Source organism: Acinonyx jubatus, chromosome B1, assembly GCF_027475565.1.
Source record: "Acinonyx jubatus isolate Ajub_Pintada_27869175 chromosome B1, VMU_Ajub_asm_v1.0, whole genome shotgun sequence".
NCBI classification, from domain to species: Eukaryota; Metazoa; Chordata; class Mammalia; order Carnivora; family Felidae; genus Acinonyx; species Acinonyx jubatus.
Window position 1 is genome coordinate 80,204,821 of NC_069382.1, and position 20,510 is coordinate 80,225,330.

The 20,510-nt window shown below is 36.4% G+C and overlaps 1 protein-coding gene across 3 annotated transcripts in view; it reads left to right on the top strand.

Annotated features, from left to right (window-relative positions):
* Positions 1-20,510, top strand: part of ANAPC10 (anaphase promoting complex subunit 10) — a 309,570-nt gene that overhangs the window by 149,081 nt on the left and 139,979 nt on the right. The window contains exon 5 of one of the 3 annotated variants that reach the window (XM_053216916.1): positions 1,316-1,348. The exons of the other annotated variants lie outside the window; for them this stretch is intronic. Within the exon in view, the coding sequence (XP_053072891.1) occupies positions 1,316-1,327 (12 nt within the window). The 3' untranslated portion in view covers positions 1,328-1,348. Of the gene's footprint in view, positions 1-1,315; positions 1,349-20,510 lie in introns of those variants that run through there. 3 annotated transcript variants of the gene reach the window in all.

Below are 20,510 nucleotides of genomic sequence, written 5' to 3' on the forward strand. Positions count from 1 at the left end.
GTGTTTGTGGATCTATGAGCCAGAGATAGAAGAGTGCATCTAAATGCTAAGTCAATTAGCGTTGATTTGGTATATAGTGAAGCATACCATGTTATAAGAAAAATAAATATAACTTAAAGGCGAAGAAACACTAAACACCCAGTTAATTTATGGTGAAGCATACTTAGTTTATGATTTGGGTACATACTTTAACTAGAACAGTGTTCTGTGCTCATTTTTATTAAATACTGTAGGTGTTTGCTGGGGCATGAGGTAATAACCCAAATACAATTAAAATGACCATAAAATTAGGGTCTCCACATAGGCTCCCAAGGATGGGTCTGTTTGAGGCTTCTAGTCATCAGCATTGGGTGGTCTGCTATTGGTGCATGATACTTAAATAGAGCTTTTTCCCCCTTAGGTCTGTAAGGTGTTAAGGTGTTTTTATAAAACCCCATAAACCCTTGTTAAACACTTTTTTTTTCATAAAGAAAACTTAAATCTTTATTTCACATGTTTTCTGTGGCACTATTTTGGCATTTTAACAAGTCCTTTAAAGAATCACTCTAATAATTGCATACACCTCTGGGATAGGGGTGGAGGGGTATTTATTCAGGGTTTTTTTTTTTTTTTTATGTCAAACTGCCTGACACACTAAGCAACGAGCACGGCATTTTGGTACATTTTAATTTAATAAGGAAAAAGATCAAAAGATTCTCCAGGTGGAGAAAGTTAGGCTAATTTGGGTATTGTATATTAACTGATTTAAAGGAAGGTTTAACTACTGACTGAATTGACTATGATTCAAATATTGTAAATTATTTACTACAATGAGGGCTTCCCTAACACTAAACACTACAGAAGAAATAGCAGCACTTTTACCTACCCTGACACTCCTCATTCCCTTTTCCCACTTTATATTTTCTCCATAGCATTTACTACCTTTGAACATAATGCATAATTTATTTGTTGTATCTACTATTTTTAGTCTGTCTGAATGTAAACTCCATGAGAAAGAGACTTTGTCTTTTTGTTCGCTGTTTTATATCCAGTGTCTAAGACAGTGCTTGTGATATGATGGTATACAATAATTTTGTTTAATGATGGAGGGAGGGAGGGAGGGAGGGAGGGAAGGAAGGAAGGAAGGAAGGAAGGAAGGAAGGAAGGAGGAAGGAAGAGAGGGAGAGAGGGAAGGAGGGAGGAAGGGAGGGAGAAAAGGAGAGAGGGAAGAAAGAGAGGGAAGAAAGGGAGGGAGGGAGAAAGGAAGGAAGAAAGAGAGGAATGAAGAAAGGAAGGAAGGAGTGAATGAATATATTACATTTCATTTGTGTTCCAGGATACAGCATGAATTCAGCTCTCTGAGTCCAGATTTCACATGCATGTAAGTTTCTTTTACTTAAGGATCTCATTTCTCTTTCCTTTAACTCCACATCTTGAGTCACAAAATCTTGGCATCATTAAGAATAATATTTAAAAAAAAGAATAATATTTGTATGTTATAGGAATCATGTGATGTCAGACCATGGTTTTTTTATGATGTCATGAGGCAGTATTCTCTATAAATGCATTTGCACTCTAGAATTTCTTCCAAGTAGAAACAGGTGGTTATGTTAACTTTCTTTTTTTTTTCTTTCTTTCTTTTTTTACTTTAAAAGAAAGAAAACACTTCAATTCATAGCAATGTTGATATTTGCAGACTCTGTATTTATTGAAAATATTTAGCTGGGGAGGAGGATTCTGGGTAGATGGAGTAGGAAGCATCAGAAATCTTTCTTCTCACCTAGACAATAATCACACTGCAGAATCTCTTCTGTAACTATTTTGGAACCCTGGAGTCTATTGAAGGCTTGCAGATTCTAAAGGAAGGCTTGGAAGTTAATTTCAATCAATTTCAACTCTTAGCACAGTAGTAGCCCCCCTATCTTCCACTCCCAGGTCAAGGCAGGCAGCTATGCAGATAATCTTTGAGCAGCTTACATGCAACTTGCAGGAGCCAGGGTGAACATTAAAGACCCTGTCATTTGTTTATTTATTTTTAATGTGTATTATTGAGAGAGAGAGAGAGAATGTGTGCATGCGTGTGTGTGTGTGTGTGTGTACGTGTGTGTGTGTGTGTGTGTGTGTGTGTGCAAGCGGAGGAAGGGCAGAGAGAAAGGGAGACAGAGAATCTGAAGTAGGCTCCATGCTGTCAGTGGAAAGCCTGATGTGGGGCTTGAACCCACTTTAGATCATGACCTGAGCTGAAGTCGGCCACTCAACTAATTGAACCACCCAGGCACACCAGGACCCTGTCCTTTAAATATTGAATATCTGATATTGAGTTCTGATTGCTGCTTCTAGTCATGTAAGTGCAGACACAGAAGTGGCCACCCATGGTTGCACCCCACCCCCCACTCCATTGCTGTAAGCCTTTCCCTCTCTGGCACAAATGAATGCCAGAGGATTTGATGAGCTGGCACTTTGTTTCATTTATTACCCATAATTTTTATCTTTCTGCCCTTATGAGAGCCACACATTAAAGACTAGGACATTCAAAAGCAGCTGCATAATAAAAGGAAATTAGAAAGTCATTTCACATGCCAAGGGAAAGGTACAGGCTCAGAAAAGGCCTACAAAGACCTTGTTTATATTTCAGGCTGATCCTCAGCAAGGAGATAGCCTACAAGGATCAAAACAAAAATAAAAAATAAAAAATAGCAAACCCTTGAAGGAGAAGAATTTGATTTTGAGAGATACCACATTATTAGATTCAAATGTCCATTTTCAACAAAAATATCTCAAAGCATATAAAGAAACTAAGCAGAAAAAAAACCTTTACCCAAGAAACTAAGCAGTATTGCCCATTCAAAGGAAAGAAAGACTTTTATGCACTTCAAAAGAAGAAGAAGAAGAAGAAGAAGAAGAAGAAGAAGAAGAAGAAGAAGAAAAGAAAAGAAAAGAAAAGAAAAGAAAAGAAAAGAAAAGAAAAGAAAAGAAAAGAAAAATATACAAACAGAAGCTATTCTTGAGGAAGACCAAAAGGCAGATCTACTGGACAAAATAACTATCATAATGATGCTCAAAGTATTAAAGGAAGATGTGGGAAAAGTCCAGAAAAAAAATGTATGTTCAAAATGGAATATTACCAAAGACAGAAAGTTTAAAAAGAAGCCAAAAAGAAATTCTGTAGTTGCAAAGTATAATAAGTGAAGTAGAAATTTCACTAGAGGCATTCAAAGGCAGATTTGAATCATAGGAGAAAGATTCAGCAAATTTGAAGATAGGACAATTGAAATTATCGAGTGTGAAGAACAGAAAAAAAAAATAAGAGAGCCTAAGGAACCTGTGGGACACCATCTAGTGGACCAACTTACACATTGTGGGAGTCCTAGAAAGAAAAGAAAGGAAGGGAAGGAGAGATCATTTGAGGAAATAATGGCTGAAAACGTCAAAAAATTTGATGGAAGACATGAAGACAAACATCCAAGAAGCTCAATGAATTCCAAGTAGGGTGATCAAAGAGATACACACCAAGACACGTTATAATCAAACTGTCAAAAAGTAAAACAGAATATTGAATGCAGCAAGAGGAAAACAAATGGTTACACACAAGAGATCCTCAGTAAGATTTTTTGCAGATTTATCATCAGAAACATTGGAAGTCAGAAGGCAGTGGGCTGATATATTCAAAGTATTAAAAGAATCTGTCAACCAACAATCTCATATCCAGCAAAACTTTTCTCAGAAGTGAGGGAGAAATTAATACATTCCTAAATAAACAAAATCTGAGGGAGTTCTTTATCACTAGATCTGCCCTGCAAGAAATATTAAAGGGAGTCCTGAAGATTGAAATAAAAGGATGTTAGATAATAACTTGAAGCTGTATGAAGAATAAAGATTTCAACAGTGTATAACTCCACTTTTTATTTTCCACATGACTTAAAAGACTAATACATTTTTAAAATTTATTGGTCTAAAAGCTAGTGTTATTGAGAATTTTACTTGTAACCACACATTTTGTTTCCTACATAATTTTAAGAGACTAGTGCATTTTTAAAAATAATTATTGATTTAAGTTCTTGGACACATAATGTACAAAGACATAATTTTGCGACATTTACCGAAGGGGTGAGGATAGAACTATAAAAAGCAGAACTTTTGTATCTTTTTGGAATTAATCTGATATAAATTCAAATTACAGTGTTATAACTTTATGATGTTAAATGTAATCTCCGTGGTAACCACAAGGAAAATTGTTATAGGATATACATAAAAGAAAATTAGAAGATAATTAAAACATTTCACTCCCCCCAAATCAACTAAATACAAAAAAAGATCAAATGCAGGAAATGAAGGATAAGAAAGTTATAAAGCATATAGAAAATAAATAGCTAAGTGACAGAAGTAAATACCTAGTTATCAACAATTACTTATTAGACTTTATAGTCAAAAGACAGATATTGGCAGACTGGATTAAAACACAGATCCAGGGGCACCTGAGTAGCTCAGTCAGTTATGCATCTGACTCTTGATTTCAACTCAGGTCATGATCTCACAGTCATGGGATCGAGCCCTCATCCCATGAGCCTGCTGAGCATTGGATTGTCTGCTTGGGATTCTCTCTCTCTCTCTCTCAAAATTAATACATAAACTTTAAAAAAAAAACACCAGATCCAACTATATGCTGTCTATAAGAGACTAACTTTAGATCCAGATACTCAAATTGGTTGAAAGTGAAAAGGTAGAAAAAGTTATTCTGTGCGAATGTAACCAAAAGAGAGCAGAGGTAGCTAGCTATATTATTATCAGACAAAATAGACTTTAAATTTAAAAAGGTCACAAGAGACAAAGGGAGACATTATATATTAATAAAACATTTTATACAATAAAGATAAAACCATTGTAAATATTTATGCATTCAATAACAGACTATAAAAATATATAAAGCAAAAATTGACAAAATTGAAGGGAGAGAGAGACATTTCTACAGTAACAGTTGGAGACTTCAATACTCAACTCTCAATAACGGATGGAACAACTACACAGAAGATAAATAAAGAAATAGAGGACTTGAACAACATAATGAATCAACTAGATCTAATATATGTATATATATGTGTGTGTGTGTGTATATATATATATATATATATAATACTCAATAACAACATAATACACATTCTTCTCAAGTGAACATGGAAAGGTCTCTGGGATAGACATATGTTAGGTAACGAATTTTAAATTTAAAACAGATTTTAAAATATAGGTATCACACAAAGTATCTTCTTTGACCACAACACGATGATGTTAGAAATCAATAACAGAAGGAAAAGTGGAAAATTCCACATTTGTGAAAATTAAACAGCCAGTGAGTCAAGAAGAAATTACAAGGGAGTTGGAAAATAGTTAGAGACTGTTAGAGACTGAATGTTTGTGTCCTCCTAAAATTCAGGTTGAAAACCTATCCCCCAGTATGGGTTTATTTGGAGATAGAGGAGCCCTAAGGAAGTAATTAAGGTTAAATGGGGTAAAAAGTGTGTGGCCCTAATCCACCAGGATTAGTCTCCTTATAAGAAAAAACAACAGAGAGGTGCCGCCTCCCCCTGCCCCCTGTCTCTCTCTCCTCCCACATTCACCAAGGAATGATCATGTGAAGACACACTGAGAAGGTAGCCATCTGTAAGCCAAGAAGAGAACTGAAAGTAGGAAACTGAACCCTGCTGGACCTTGATCTTTCTAGCCTCCAAAACTGAGAAAATAAATTTCAGTTGTTTGAGCCACACGGTATGGTATTTTGTCATAATGGCCTGAGCAGATATATTTGTTGCCATGAAGTAGGCATGCTGATTGTAACAAATACCTAAAGTTGTGGAAGTAGATTTGGAAATGGGTAATGGGTGAAGGCTGGAGGATTTTGGAGATATGTGCCTTTTGTATTGTTTTGTTTTGTTTTTGAGAGAGAGAGAGAGAGAGAGAGAGAGAGAGAGAGAGAGCACAAGCAGGAGGGGGCAGAGAGAGAGGGAGGTGCAGAATCTGAAGCAGGCTCCAGGCTCTGAGCTGTTGGCATAGAGCCTGTCATGGGGCTTGAACTGGTGAACTGTGAGATCATGACCTGAGCCGAAGTTGGACACTTAACCAACTGAACTACCCAGGTGCCCCAGAGACATGTGCTTTAAAAAGCCTAGATTTCCATGAAGATGCTGTTGGTAGAAAAATGGACGTCAATGGTGATTCTAGTGGGATCTCTTAAGGAAAAGAGGAGAGCTGGAGAGAAAACCTCCATTTTCTTAAATAATCATGAATAGAATATTGGTAGAAATATGGATTTTAAAGATCACTCTCAGATGGAAGTCTCAGATGGAAGTGAAGAATAGGTTATTGGAAACTAGAAGAAAGGTGATCCTTGTTACAAACTGGCAAAGAAGTTGGCTGAATTGTGTTCTAGTATTTTGTGGAAGATAGAACTTGTAAACAATGAAATTGGATATTTAGCTGAAGAGATTTCTAAGCAAAATGTTGAAGGCATAAACTGGGCCAGGAGCTGAATGTTATGGACTGAATGTTTGTGTCTCCCCAAAATCCATATGTTGAAGTCCTAACCCCCAGTGTGGCCACATTTGGCGATGGGACCTTTAAGGAAGCAATTAAGGTTAAATGAGGTAATAAGGGTGGGACCCTGATCCAATACGATTAGTGTCTTTGTCAGAAGATACATCAGAGAGCTCTGTCTGCCACCACCATCCCCTCCCCCACATGCACAAGAAGAGTTTACATAAGCGCACAGTGAGACAGTGGCAGTCTACAACTCAAGAGTTCTTACCAGACACCAACTCTTCTGGTACTTTGATCTTTGACTCCCAGTCTCCAGAACTGTGACCAAAATAAATTGCTGTTTTTTAAGCCACCCAATCTATGATATTTTGTTATGGCATCCCAAGCAGACCAAGACAGAGACAAATGAAAATGACAATATGCCAAAACTTATGTGATGCAGTGAAAGCAGTGCTAAGGGAGAATTTATGGTTGTAAATACTTACACTAAAAAACAAAGAAGATTTCAAACCAACAACCTTTACTAGAAAAAAGAGCAGACTAAACTGAAAGTTAGTAGAAGAAAGGACATAACAAAAATTAGAGCAGAGATAAGTGAAATAGAGAATAGAAAAGCAATAGAGAAAAATCAATGAAACCAAAAATTGTTCCTCAAAATGATCAACAAAATGGATAAATTTTTAGCTAAAAAGACTAAGAAAATAAGAATGAGAAGACTCAAATTACTAAAATCAAAAATGAAAGTAGGACATTACTGCTGATTTTTAGAATTAAAAGGATATGAGCGTACTATGAATGTATGCCAACAAACTGGATAATTTAGATGGAATGAACAAATTCTTAGAAACACAAAACTATCAAGACTGAATAGTGAAGAATTAGAAAAATCTGAATAAATCTGCAACTAGTAATGAAATTGAATCAGTAATCAAAGATCTCCTAAGAAAAGCTATGGACCTGGTGGTTTCTCTGGTGAATTCTACCAAATATTTAAAGAAAAATTAACATGAGATCTTCTCAAACTTTTTCCAAATATTAAAGAGGAAGAAATATTTCCTAACTCATTCTGTAAGGTCAACTTTACCCTGATAAAGGTAAAATAAAAGAAACAAAAGCCAAATAAAGAAACTACAGGAAACACACACACACACAACACAACATGAAAAAAATGTCTCTAATGAACACTGATGCAAAAATTGTCAGCAAAATACTAGAAAACTGAATTCAAACAGTGTATTAGAAGGATTATACATCATGACCAAGTGGGATTTATTCCTGGAATGAATCATCAATGATCTAAGGATGATTTAACATGAAAATCAGCCAATGTAACATACCACATTGACAGAATGAAGGGAGAAAAATGTATGAACATCTCAATTGAGGCAGAAGAAACATTTGACAAAATTCAGTAACGTTTCATGATAAAAACTCTCAGCAAACTAGAAGCAGAAGGAAACTACCTCAATGTAATAAAAACAATATATGAAAACACACAGAGAACATTATTCTCAGTAGTGAAAGGCTGAGCCATTTTTCTTCTAAGATCAGGAACAAAGCCAGCATGCCTGCTTTTACCACTGCTATTCAACATAGTAATAGAAGTCCCAGGCAGAGCAACTAAGCAAGAAAAAGAAATGAAAGGCATCCAAATTTGAAAGGAAGAAGTAAAATGACCTCTGTTCATAGATGGTAAGATCTTATATGTAGACTCTTTTTCTGCCCAAGGCTCTAGGGGGATACACTTTTATTTCTCTAGCTCAGTAAGTAGAATTTCTCTAGTCTCTTTTTATTTACAAAGAAGCCCTCCTAGATTCTTGGCCTTACTCAGGTAGCTCAGTTTTACCTTCCTGTGGCACAAGGTTTATCCGTGAGTTTCCATCATTTCCCAGGCTTAAGACTCTATCTCCTAGCTGGTAAGGCTCCTCACTGGCCCTCTGATTCCCCCAAGGAGCCCCGTATCTCCGGTGTCAGCTGACCCCTGGTGTTAGTTTTCTGGGGCTCCTGTAGCAAAGCACAACAGACTGAGTGGCTTAAACCACAAAAATTTATTATCTCACTGTTTTGGAGATTAGAAATGTGAGATCAAGGTGTCAGCGGGGTTGATTCCTTCCGAGGCCTGTGAGGAAGGATCTGTTTCATGCCTCTCACCTAGTTTTTGGTGTTTTGCTGACAACCTTTGGTGTTCCTTGCTGCATGGGATATCCCCCCAATCTCTGCCTTCATTTTCACATGGTGTTCTCCTGCATGTGCGTGTCTGTGTCCAAACTTCCCCTTCTGATAAAGATCCCAGTCATGCTGGATTAGGGGCCCATCCTCCTCCAGCTGACTTTAATCCTAACTTAACTAATTACATCTGCAATGAACCTGTTTCCAAATGAGACTGTATTCTGGGGTCCTGGGGGTTAAGACTCCAATATATAAATTTTTATTTTCTGCATTCTTGTTATGTTCTTAGCTCTCTTTCAGTTGTGCCTAGTAATAAAGAAAAGGTAAATTTTAAAAATAACTGAAAAGAACTTTTAGAAATGAAAAGTATAGTCATGCTGACATAACAGTTGTTAGGCACAATTGAAGAAAGAGTAGTAAACTGAAAGAAAGCTGAGAACATAACAAGAATGCAAAAAAATTTAAAAAATGAAAAAAAAGATGAGAAAAAAGGTGGTTTAAAAACACAGATTTTAATTTAAAATTAATCTGATTTTTTAAAAGTTTATTTATTTATTTTTGAAGGAGAGAGAGAGTGCAAGTGAGGGAGGGGGCAGAGAAAGAGAGAGAGGGTCCCAAGCAGGCTCTGCACTATCCGTGCAGAGCCCAATGCAGGGCTTGAACTCACGAACTATGAGATTATGACCTGAGCTGAAATCAAGAGACAGATACTTACCCATCTAAGCCACCCAAGCACCCCAAAATTAATCTGATTTTAATTTGAAACTTAAAATGAGGAGATGTACTATTTGCTTTCTGAGAAGTTGCAGAAGAGGAGATGGGAGGGACAGAAAGAACTGGTGATTCCTGTAAATGAAGGGAAAATGGGAGAGAAATTTTCAGAAGTGAGAAAGGCATTGATTTAAAAAAAGATGCTCAGTGTGGTTAATTCCTAATTCTTCAGGAGTTAACACAAAAGAGTCTTGCTTCTTCCTACTGTCTGGGAGGGAAACTCTAAGAAAGATCCTTAATTTTGTGTTGGTATTTCTGGGAAAAAGAGTTGCTGGCCAAGAGGTTGAAACTACTGGCTAGGAGGTAAAAAGACTTGTCTGAAGACTTCTCACATTTTTCTCCACTTCCAAATCACATTATATTACAATAATACAAACTATGTCCTTTTAGTTGTTGGATGATATATTATCCAAGTAAAATTTAGTGTATTTGTCATACTGAGCAGTTTAATGAATTAAGTAGTATTATAAATTCAACTACTCATCAAAGAACATTTAGAAAATGTTTAGACTAAAGCTATGGCCATACATATGTAGGGTGTGTTTTATAATGCTTAACTAGTAGGTGGTTCTTATTCTGAATGTAATACTTGTTTTGAAATTTAAATAATAAACAATATTTTATACATATTTTTGCTTAAAAGTCACATTTTGTCATATTTGGCTGCAAAGCATATGGTGGAATCAGCACAGTGCCCATCCAATGGAAATATGAACAGGACCACACAAAATGGTTCCACTGTGTCATTTTGTTCAGTGTGGCTTCACGAAAATAAACTCTTCTCACCACAAAAACTTGCTTGTCATTTCCCACTTTTTAAAATGATCTCTTCTAACTTCATTTCCAGCACCTTATCCCTTTTCTAACCGTTGTCTACTCCAAAGTGACCTGAAGATTTGTTTATTTTGATTTGGAATCCCTCATTCTTCATTTTTTTTTTACCACATTTCTAGCTATAAAATGCATATTATTAAAACATGTTGAGCCTTTGGGATAGTTTGATGTTGGTAATGTAAGATTTTTGGCTCATTCATTTAGAGTTCTGTGGTATTTATATTTTTGGTGTATTTTATATTTTTTTCTATGTGTTTTAACTCTTAGATATTTTCTTTTAGCACACAATTGAGAACTGACCGAATTCTCCAAAACATTCAGCTTAAATTTTATTCACATTTCTTTTTTATCCTGTTTATCAGACAGTAAATTTGTCAGCATATTTTCTATCCAGGAGTCTTAGCTGTTCTTGATGCTAACCTAAGACACAGAAGTCAGCTTCCAAACAGGCATGCATTATTTCCGCATCTTCTAAATAGGTGGGAGACAGAGTAATAACAAAATGTTCCTTACATAAGCAGAACAATTTTAGCAGAGTCTATTTTTAATCATTCACAACCTAGATTTTCTAAAGGGTAATACCCTAAATAGGATACAATATTCTAATAAGGTTTTGGTACAGAATATTGTTGAGGGAAAACTTTAAATGCCTATTATCATTTATTTTAATACCTTCCTGTATCACATAATTTTTAAAATTTATTAGTTTTTCAACTTCAACAGGATTGAAAATTGGGCCAGATAATTTTTGGTTGTGGTGAACTTTTGTTGTGTACAGGATGTGTACTATATCCCTGGCTTCCATCCACTAGGAGCTAGTAGCACCCTTCATTGTGATGGTGAAATATGTCTCCAGCTGTTGCCAAATGTGTCCAGTGGGGCAAAATCATCCCTGGTTGAGAATGACTGACTTAGGACATTAGGTTACCCATTCTACTCATGGTTAAATCTAGCCCCTTATCTTCCAACCTTATCTTCTTTTCTACTTAAGGTTCACCTGTCAAATGTACTTTATTCTGGTGTTAAAATATACACATTTTTGTGTCTTCATTTTTAATCTCATGTTGTAAGAAATTCACCCATTTTATCAGAGTCATTTAAACTAATTTTTAACAGAGCACAAACCACTACATATTTTTAATTCCTTTATTCTGAATATTAGTAATGATAAGAAATGTAGGGCTTAAACCTATAAAACACAGCTTGGAAGATTTCTCCAAATTGATCATATATCACTGGTGGTTGCCTTCTGAACGTAACTCCCATGTGGATCACTCACTTGTTTAATATACACATGACTCAAAACCTATTTTTCTAAATGTCTTTGTTTTGTAAACAATCAAAATGCCTTAACAAAATCAGGAGAGGTTACACCTCTCTTTGGTAGAAGCATATTAAGTCTCTCAAAGTTTCTTTTTCACACAGTCACATTGGTGGCTTGTAGTGATTGAGTGGAATCATGCTTGAATATATACAGCAGAGCACTGTATAGTCTATGCTGTTCTGTGAAAATGGAGTATGCTGAGAATGGCCAGGTCTGTCAATAAATGCCCCTTTTATAAATCATGGATGGTGGGAAGTGGCACTTCTCTTAACAGGTGCAGAAAACCTTTATGGTTGGGCTGTGAATAAGCATTATTACGCGTCTTTCCTCCCATATTCCTTCCATACCTTCCTTTCTTTCTTTCTTTCTTTCTTTCTTTCTTTCTTTCTTTCTTTCTTTCTTTCTTCTTTCTCTTTCTTTCTTTCTTTCTTTCTTTCTTTCTTTCTTTCTTCTTTCTCTTTCTTTCTTTCTTTCTTTCTTTCTTTCTTTCTTTCTTTCTTTCTTTTCATTCATTATGTGTCAGGCATTGAGAGTACAATGATGGAAACAATAGGGACATTGCCTGCAGTAGCAGGAAGACTGATTTGGGGAGTAAAGGAAGATAAATGAACACGTATTTTATACTAGAATGTGCCAAATGTAGTGATAAAAGGAGCACACCATATTCCTAGGAATGTCTAGGAAAGGTGATGCCAGAGAGTGCTTCTCAAAGTGATGTCTAAAGTCAGGATTAAAGGTGGAGTAGGAATTATTCTGGGGAAAAATGGGAAAGATGTTTTAGGTGAAAGGAGTGGAATGAAAGAAGAATGAGTGGGAAAACTCAAATGGTTCAGTCTAGATGGAAAGTTCTCCTCTGTGATCAGGACAAAATCAAGTAGGAGACATTGAATATACTAGAAGACCACCCATGATTTATATAAATACATGTGTCCACAGCTCATGACTATTTGTTTATTCCTTCCAGATTTATACTGGTAATGGGAATATCTAAAAATTGCCACATCATTTTTTGAGTGAACATTTCTTAATGGAGACATAGGTAGTTTTTCTAATGGAATATTAGCAAAAAAAAAAAAAAAAAGCTGTTGCCTCACATAATGACCTTACTGTCAAGTTGGCATTAATTTATTCTCATATTTCCTTATGCTTTCAATACCGCATTATGCTATTTTATACCAATATTTCAAATTAAGTCATACCTAGTGAAAAAAGAAGGCAGCCACTATGTAACCACTGTTTAAATTCCAAGGAAATTAGTGCTCCCTCTCATTTATTTGTAATAGCTCCAGTCTCCTTTCTTCCTAGGTCTTTTTTCTTTTCTAATTTATTCTTCCTTTTTTTTTTTTTTTTTTTTTTTTTTTGGTTACTTTAGAACTCCTGTCTTCATCTTACTCTATCTTATATATAGTTATATATTGGACTAGACCATATCCACTGTGCTCTAAAGAGGATGAAGAATTACACAAGACAAACAATTCTCATGTCTGCTTCCAGAGGGATAGATCATTTTTGTGTCCATTTTTATAAGTCAAAACCAAAGACTATTTCTTGTTCATCTTTATTTAGTAATTTGAAAAAATTAAGCCAAGACATTGATCACTACCTCAAAATAAGAAGCAATTACTATCATACACTTTGCAGATAAAAAAGGGGGTAAAAACAAAGAGTAGATTTGTAGTAAATCAAGGGACCTATCAATAAGCAAACTTGGTGCATTGAATTGACTCTGAGTGTTGTTTATCAATAATATATAAAATATTCTTTCAAATGATCCTTCTTATAGTTGAAAAACTGTGATGTATTCTTTTCCATTTCAATGATGACATGGTAGATATTTCTAGAATTTGCACTGGGAAGACATAGTTTGCCATCTAAAGAAATTCCCGTTGGGGTGCCTGGGTGGCTCAGTCAGTTGAGCATCTGACTTTGGCTCAGGTCATAATCTCACAGTTCGTGGGTTCGAGCCCCATGTCAGGCTCTGTGCTGGCAGCTCAAAGCCTGGAGCCTGCCTCAGATTCTGTGTCTCCTCTCTCTATCTGCCCCCCAACTCCCGCCCCACTTGTGCTCTGTCTCTCACTGTAAAAAATAAATGAACATTACAAAATAAATTTTAAAAAAGTAAAGAAATTCTCTGTTATCATAAGTTTGTGCTGCAAAGTCTTTCTTGGGAAGAATTAGTTCATATCATTAGGCATCAGTATCGAGGGTAGCCTGAGAAAAGAAGTGGGATGGCCTAGATTTTGTGATAGGCGGAGTTATGGGCCCCCAAAGATGTACATGTCCTAATTTTGAGAACCTGTGAATATGTGATGTTACATGACAAAGAGGAATTAAGATAGAAGACAGATTTAAGGTTCTTAGTCAGGTGACCTTAAAACAGGGAGATTATCCTGGATTTGGGAGAGTCTGATATAATCACAGGGGTCCTTAAAAGTGAAAGTGGGAGGTAGAGGAAGAATCAGTGTCAAAGTATTGTGATAAAAAGAGGACCCCACCAGCCACTGCTGGCTTTGAAGATGGAAAGAGGTCACGAGCCAAGGAATGCAGGCAGCCTGTAGAAGCTCAAAAAGGCAAAACATGGAGTCTCACTTAGAGCCTTCAGAAAAGAATGCAGCCTATTGGCACCTTGATTTTAACCCAGTGAGACCTATATGAGACATTTGACCTCCAGAACTGTAAGATAATGAATCTATATCATTTTAAGCTACCACATTTGCAGTAGTTTGTTATCATGGCAACAGGAAACCAATACAGAATTATAGAGAGGAATTGGGATGAGATGGAAGATTCATCCCAGTGGATTCAATCATTTCACCTATTCTTTTGTAATTTAAGGGGAAAAATGTAAGAATAACTAAAGCATTAATGTATCAAAGAAGACCTCTTCTACCTAGACATATATACCCTTTGGTAATGGCAAAATCAGACTTGATTTAAACCAAATGCACCTGAGTAAAGGACTTATATTTTGCTAAATTCAGTCAACTATTGTCAAGTATTTGCTGAATTTCTTACAGCCAATTATTATTATTATTACTTCTCTTTCTAGGGGGAAGAAAAATATAACCATACTCAAACCTATTGATAGCTTATTTTTTTAAGTTTATTTGTTTTGAGAGAAAGAGAGAGAGAGAGAGAGAGAAAGCATGAGTAGGGGAGAGGCAGAGAGAGGTAGAGAGGGAGAGAATCCCAAGCAGGATCTGCACTGTTAACATGAAACATGATGCAGGGCTTGAACTCTTGAACCACAAAATCAAGACCTGAACTGAAATCAAGAGATGGACACTTAACCAACTAAGCAACTCAGGTGCTCCTTGATAGCTGATTTTTGATGATGTCACAGAAACTACTGGATCCATCACCACACACACATTATGAGTTCAGTATTTCCTGTTTGGAATTTTTGTCATCTTGAAGTTTTCAGTGCTTTATGGAAATAGTGTTTTCTAGGATTCTGGTTTAGTGGGTAATGTTAGTACTATTTACTATAAAGTTCCCCAAGCTAAGACTTGGAGCCCCCTGCTACTTAATAGAATTGGACATGAACACTGACACAGACATTTAGAATATTCAGTGTCATTTTCCTCAGCTGGTCCATCAATATTGCTGACATTCACCCCACTAAATATATGTGCAATTCATGATGTCCTGTTCCAATAGCAAAGTAAGAACTTTAAGCTATGTGGAGCAAATTTATTTCCTAACATATTATTTTTCAGAAAAGAAAAGCATTGGAGATTTCTTGTTTGCCACTAGGAAAAAGATATTCTTTTGGCTCTGGACTTGACATGAGGACTCTTTCTGGAATGTCAAACAGTTATTGATTTCTGCAATTATATGCCATGGCAAAAGATAGCTCCTGGTTTTTCTTTTAACCCCTATTATTTCATTTCATTGCATAAAACTATTAACCTAGGGTCATGACAGGTATGGTAAATTGATGGAAAAAATGGCCCCAATTCTCCATCCCTCCCTATAATAATACCCTTTGCAATATAGTCTATTTCCCGCTGAATCTGGGCTGGCCTTGTGATTTGCTGTAGTCCAAAGAATGAGGTTTAGCACCCGTTATGAGATTTGGCCTTAAGCCAAATAAGCATTTCAGCTGTATCTCTCAGACACCTGTCTCCACAATGAGGATAAGTCTAGGCAAGTTGCTTAAGGAAATAGACCACATGGAACTGAGCCAAAGTGCCCCAGCCTCTAGGAGCCAGCACCCAGAAGCATGAACAACACCCATAATTGACCTATGGTTCACTAATGAGGTAGGGGGGGCACCCAGACAAGACAGAAATGCTCAGCTGAATCCAGCCCAAACTGTTGACTCAAGGAATTTTCAGGTAAATAATTGTTGTTTAACACTACTACATTTGGGTTGGTTTGTTAATGCAGTCATTAAAAGCTAATTGATGCAATAGGTTTTACAGTGGTCTGTGAACCCTCTGAAATTTTGTGTATAATTTGGTGTGTATGTATGTTTTTCTGGGAAAACCTTTTAGTGTTTAGCAATTCTCAGACAACTGTGGCCCAGAAAATATTTGCAAATTTTTGCCTTACTGGTTTAGTGATAGGGTTAATCACATGCTGGATATCAGACCCATTCACCTATTGAATGAAACTGCTCATATTCTGATGAAGACAGCTTGTTATTAGATTAAGAATGAAAAACCAAACAGTCATTTTGTGTGTGTGTGTGTGTGTGTGTGTGTGTGCGCGCGCGCCCTTCCACACTTTTGTCAATTGAGCTAGAAATCTTTGGGTCTCTTTTCAAGGTATATGCTAGCGTACCTTGGTATCACCTGAATCTTTTGTGCACTGTTTGTGATTAAATGCTAGAGTATTAGATTAAAAGATCAATTTAAAATGCTAATAACCCCAATCAGATTGCTACTGCAGATTACAAATATGTTCTTTGAAGAATTTGATGTTAAAATACTTTCATAGTCCATGGCTTAGGATAATTTCTTTCAACACTTGCCACTTCCATCCTCACTCTGAGCTAATAGACTCCCCTCTTTATAGAGGAAAGATAAATCATCAGAGGGGGACCTTCTCAACTCTTGTTTAGGACAACGATTATATGAACTAAATAAAACCTATATAACATATGAATAATTGCTTAGCTAATGTGGCTAATGGAAGCTTTAGCAATTGTTTAATTGTTTTAGCATTGAAAAGCTTTTTTTTTTTACTGGAGTTTTGTCCCCAGGTTTGTAGGCTATGTCATTTTTGTCTGATGTCTGTGGTGTCCTTTGGTGAGCTGATGAGGCCAACACACAGGGCTTTGCTTGAATGTGTAGTGTTTGCTCTGCACTTATCTACCATGTGCCAAGGCTTGAGAGCTGTGCATTTTCCCCAAACTCAGATCTTCTGGCTCATTGTCAGTCAAGTCATGCCAGAGGTGCTAGCCAACAAAAGCATATAGGGAAAATAAATTTGTCATAGGAAAAGTACAGAAAAGTGATCACTTTCGGGCAGGACTACAGTAAGAACACTGTTAGGCTGCATTTCACTAATGTCAAAAACAAAATTCCTTGCCAAATATCTTTTTTAATTTTTTTTTGGCATGTGTCAATTAAAACACAAATGTTTGGATACTTTCACCATATAGTTAGACCCAAATTTAGTTACATACATAATACCATAGACATTTGCAAGAGTTACTTATCCAGGAACCATATTTTAACCCTTCCCCCCATACCCTACCCAACTGTGGTTTTGCTAGCCAGCTCCCAGATGTGAGTAGTTGAGAGGTGGGGGTCTGGGGATGTGGGAGGTTTGAATTTCAGTAAAGCATAGCAGGTGTAATGGTGGTCTCAGAGAAACACCTCCTTTCTTTTGACAGAATAACAGGTCATTTCATTGAGAAAAGACCTGGGTTTTCTCCAGCGCTTGCACCTTACAGCTTCAAATACATACCACATGGAGAGGATTTCCAGAAGAATACAGAATGGCTGCTATAAACACCTAGTTGCTGGGAATGGAGGTTTCTATCAGATCTTTGTCTTTTCTCCAAGGTAGAACATAATAGTAATAATGTCTGCCGTCTTTATGGCTGTGAAATTGCTTTGAAATGTATATAAAAAGATAAAAAGGTAAGGGAGCCTACAAAAGATTGATGTCTTAGATATTTAAATACTCTTTTTTCAAAGACAACATTGTCTACTGTGCATGCAACTGTCAGCTTATAGGAGGTTTTGTCACCCAAAGAACGTAGAATGGAATAGGAAGAGAAATCTGAGGTGGCCTTCACATGCCATATTTGCCACAAAGATAATTTCTGATGTTGCTATAACAGGAATTTGTCAATGTGGTGGGCTCAAATGCTGATGCTGTGAGAACCAGGTGTCCAAACTTCCTCAGGGAGGTAATGATAGTGAGCAAAGGAGGTGGTGCCTACCACCCAGTAAAAAATGAAACAAACCACACATAATGTCCATACAATTCATAAGCAGTTATGAGAGTCTCTTTACTGCTTCCATATTCCCTAAGTCAAATGTTCTTTTGTTACATCTACATCCTTCCCACCGCCCTCCCCCCCCAGCAAAGTAGTCATTAGTGTTCATTTTCAGTAGATATTATCTGCATAAACATTTTGGATTTGCAGGATGTGAGATACGCACTGTGTTTTGCCCTGACCCACATGTTAAGAAAGGCTATGTTTATTAGATGTTATCCTCAGAAGATGGCCATGATTTAGGGATTGCTGCAGTGCTTATCCTGGGAGGTACATGTTGGAATGAAAAAATCCCACACAAAGAGATTAGGCACAAGTTGAGCTCTGAAGTTGCATGCTCTGTTTCCTTTTATTATTATTTTTTAAGAAAATGATCTCAGATTTTCCTCTTGCATCAACCCAAGATAGTCTTTTGAGCAACTTATAAAATTTCAGCTGCCTCCACCCTCTATTTTTGGATTGCTTTTGTTTTCTAACTCTTGTGGCCACCTAATTATTTACTAGTGGTTCAAGAAGTGTCATAAAGCAGCAAACTTATTTTGTAGTCATGCATGAATAGTGACACACAGATGTGCACTACATAAATTTATCTCTAAATCGATTCTAAGGTGACAGGAAGATAATCTACAGTTGGTGTAACATAGAGAAACTTGTTTTAACTATTTTTCTTTTCAATAAGAACTTTTAAGAAGTTTCTGTAGCAGATGAACTTTGATAAGTTTTTCTGACTTTTTCTTTTTCCTTTCCTTCCTTCCTTCCTTCCTTCCTTCCTTCCTTCCTTCCTTCCTTCCTCCCCCCCTCTTTCTTTCTTTCTTTCATCTTATTTGAGTATAGTTGACACATAATGTTACCTTATTTTCGGGTGTACAACATAGTGAATCAACATGTTTATACATTATGCTGTGTTCACTACAAATATAGCTACTGTCTATACTGTTACATTGCTATTACAGCATCATTGACTGTATTCCTTATGCAGTGCCTTTTATTCCCCTGACTTATTCATTCCATAACTGGAAGCCTGTGTATCCCACTGCCCTTCACCCACTTTGCCCACCCCCATCCCCTCCTCTCTGTCAATCATTAGTTTGTTCTCTGTATTTCTAGATCTGATTCTGCTTTGTTTTGTTTTGACTAATGAGTGAAACCATGACCTAATCAGGTCCTGGTGTTCTCTTTCTCAGTATGACTTATTTCGCTTAGTGTAATACCCTATGGGTCCATCCATGTAGTCTCAAATGGCACAATCTCATTTTTTTTAATGTAAAATATTCCTCTCTCTGTGTGTGTGTGTGTGTGTGTGTGTGTGTGTGTGTGTACACCATATCTTCCTTATCCATTTGTGATTGATGGACACTTAAGTTGCCTCCGTATCTTGGCTATTATAAATAATGCTGCAATAAATATAGGGGCACATATATCTTTTTAAATTAGTGGTTTTGTTTTCTTTGGGAAAATATCCAGTAATAGAATTGCTGGATCATATGGTGTTTCTATTTTAAACTTTTGAGGAGCTTCCGTTCTGTTTTCCACAGTGGCTGCACCAATTTACATTTCCACCAGCAGTACATGAAAGTTCCTTTTTCTCCATATCCTCACCAAAACTTGTTATTTCTTGTCTTTTTTATTTTAGCCATTCTAACAGGTATAAGGTGATATCTCATTGTGGTTTTTATTTGCATTTCCCTGATATTGGGTGACATTGAACATGTTGGTCATCTGTATGTCTTCTTTGGAAAAATGTCTATTCAGGTCTTTTGCCCATTTTTTAATTGAATTTTTTTTTTTTTTGGTGTTGAGTTATTTACCTTACTTATATATTTTGGATATTAACCCCTTGTTGCATACATCACTTGCAAATATCCTCTCCCATTCAGTTGGTTGCCTTTTCGTTTTGTTAATGGTTTCTTTTACTGTGCAAAAGCCTTTTATTTTGATGTAATCCCTTGATAATTTTTTCTTTTTCTTTTGTGCTGTACGAATATAGTCAATTATTTTCTTTTTCTAAAGTAGGCTTCATGACAAATGTGGGGCTTGAACTCATGACCCCAAGGTCAAGAGTCATACACCTGACCAGTTGAACCAGCCAGGCACCCTATAGTCAACTATTTTTAAAGTTAACCTTATCTTCATCTCAACTCAGGAGTTACAGAGACTGTGGGCTCAACTTTTTTCTCTAATTTTGTTTTTGACAACTGCGTACAACTTAGAAGCAAGAGTGAAGGCAAAGCTTGAGTCTCTAGAACTAATTTAGGTCTCTGAATTGTCACCACTGACTGTAAACTGGATTGCAATCCTGGGATATAAAAATGTTCATATTTATGAAAAGCTGGCGGGATCATATGTTTATAACTTGAGCTGTCTTTTAAATGTCATTGAATTTGATATTGAAAAGAATTCCATTGTGAATCTTGTCTTTTTGTTTTTTGGGTTTTTGGTGGGGGGAAG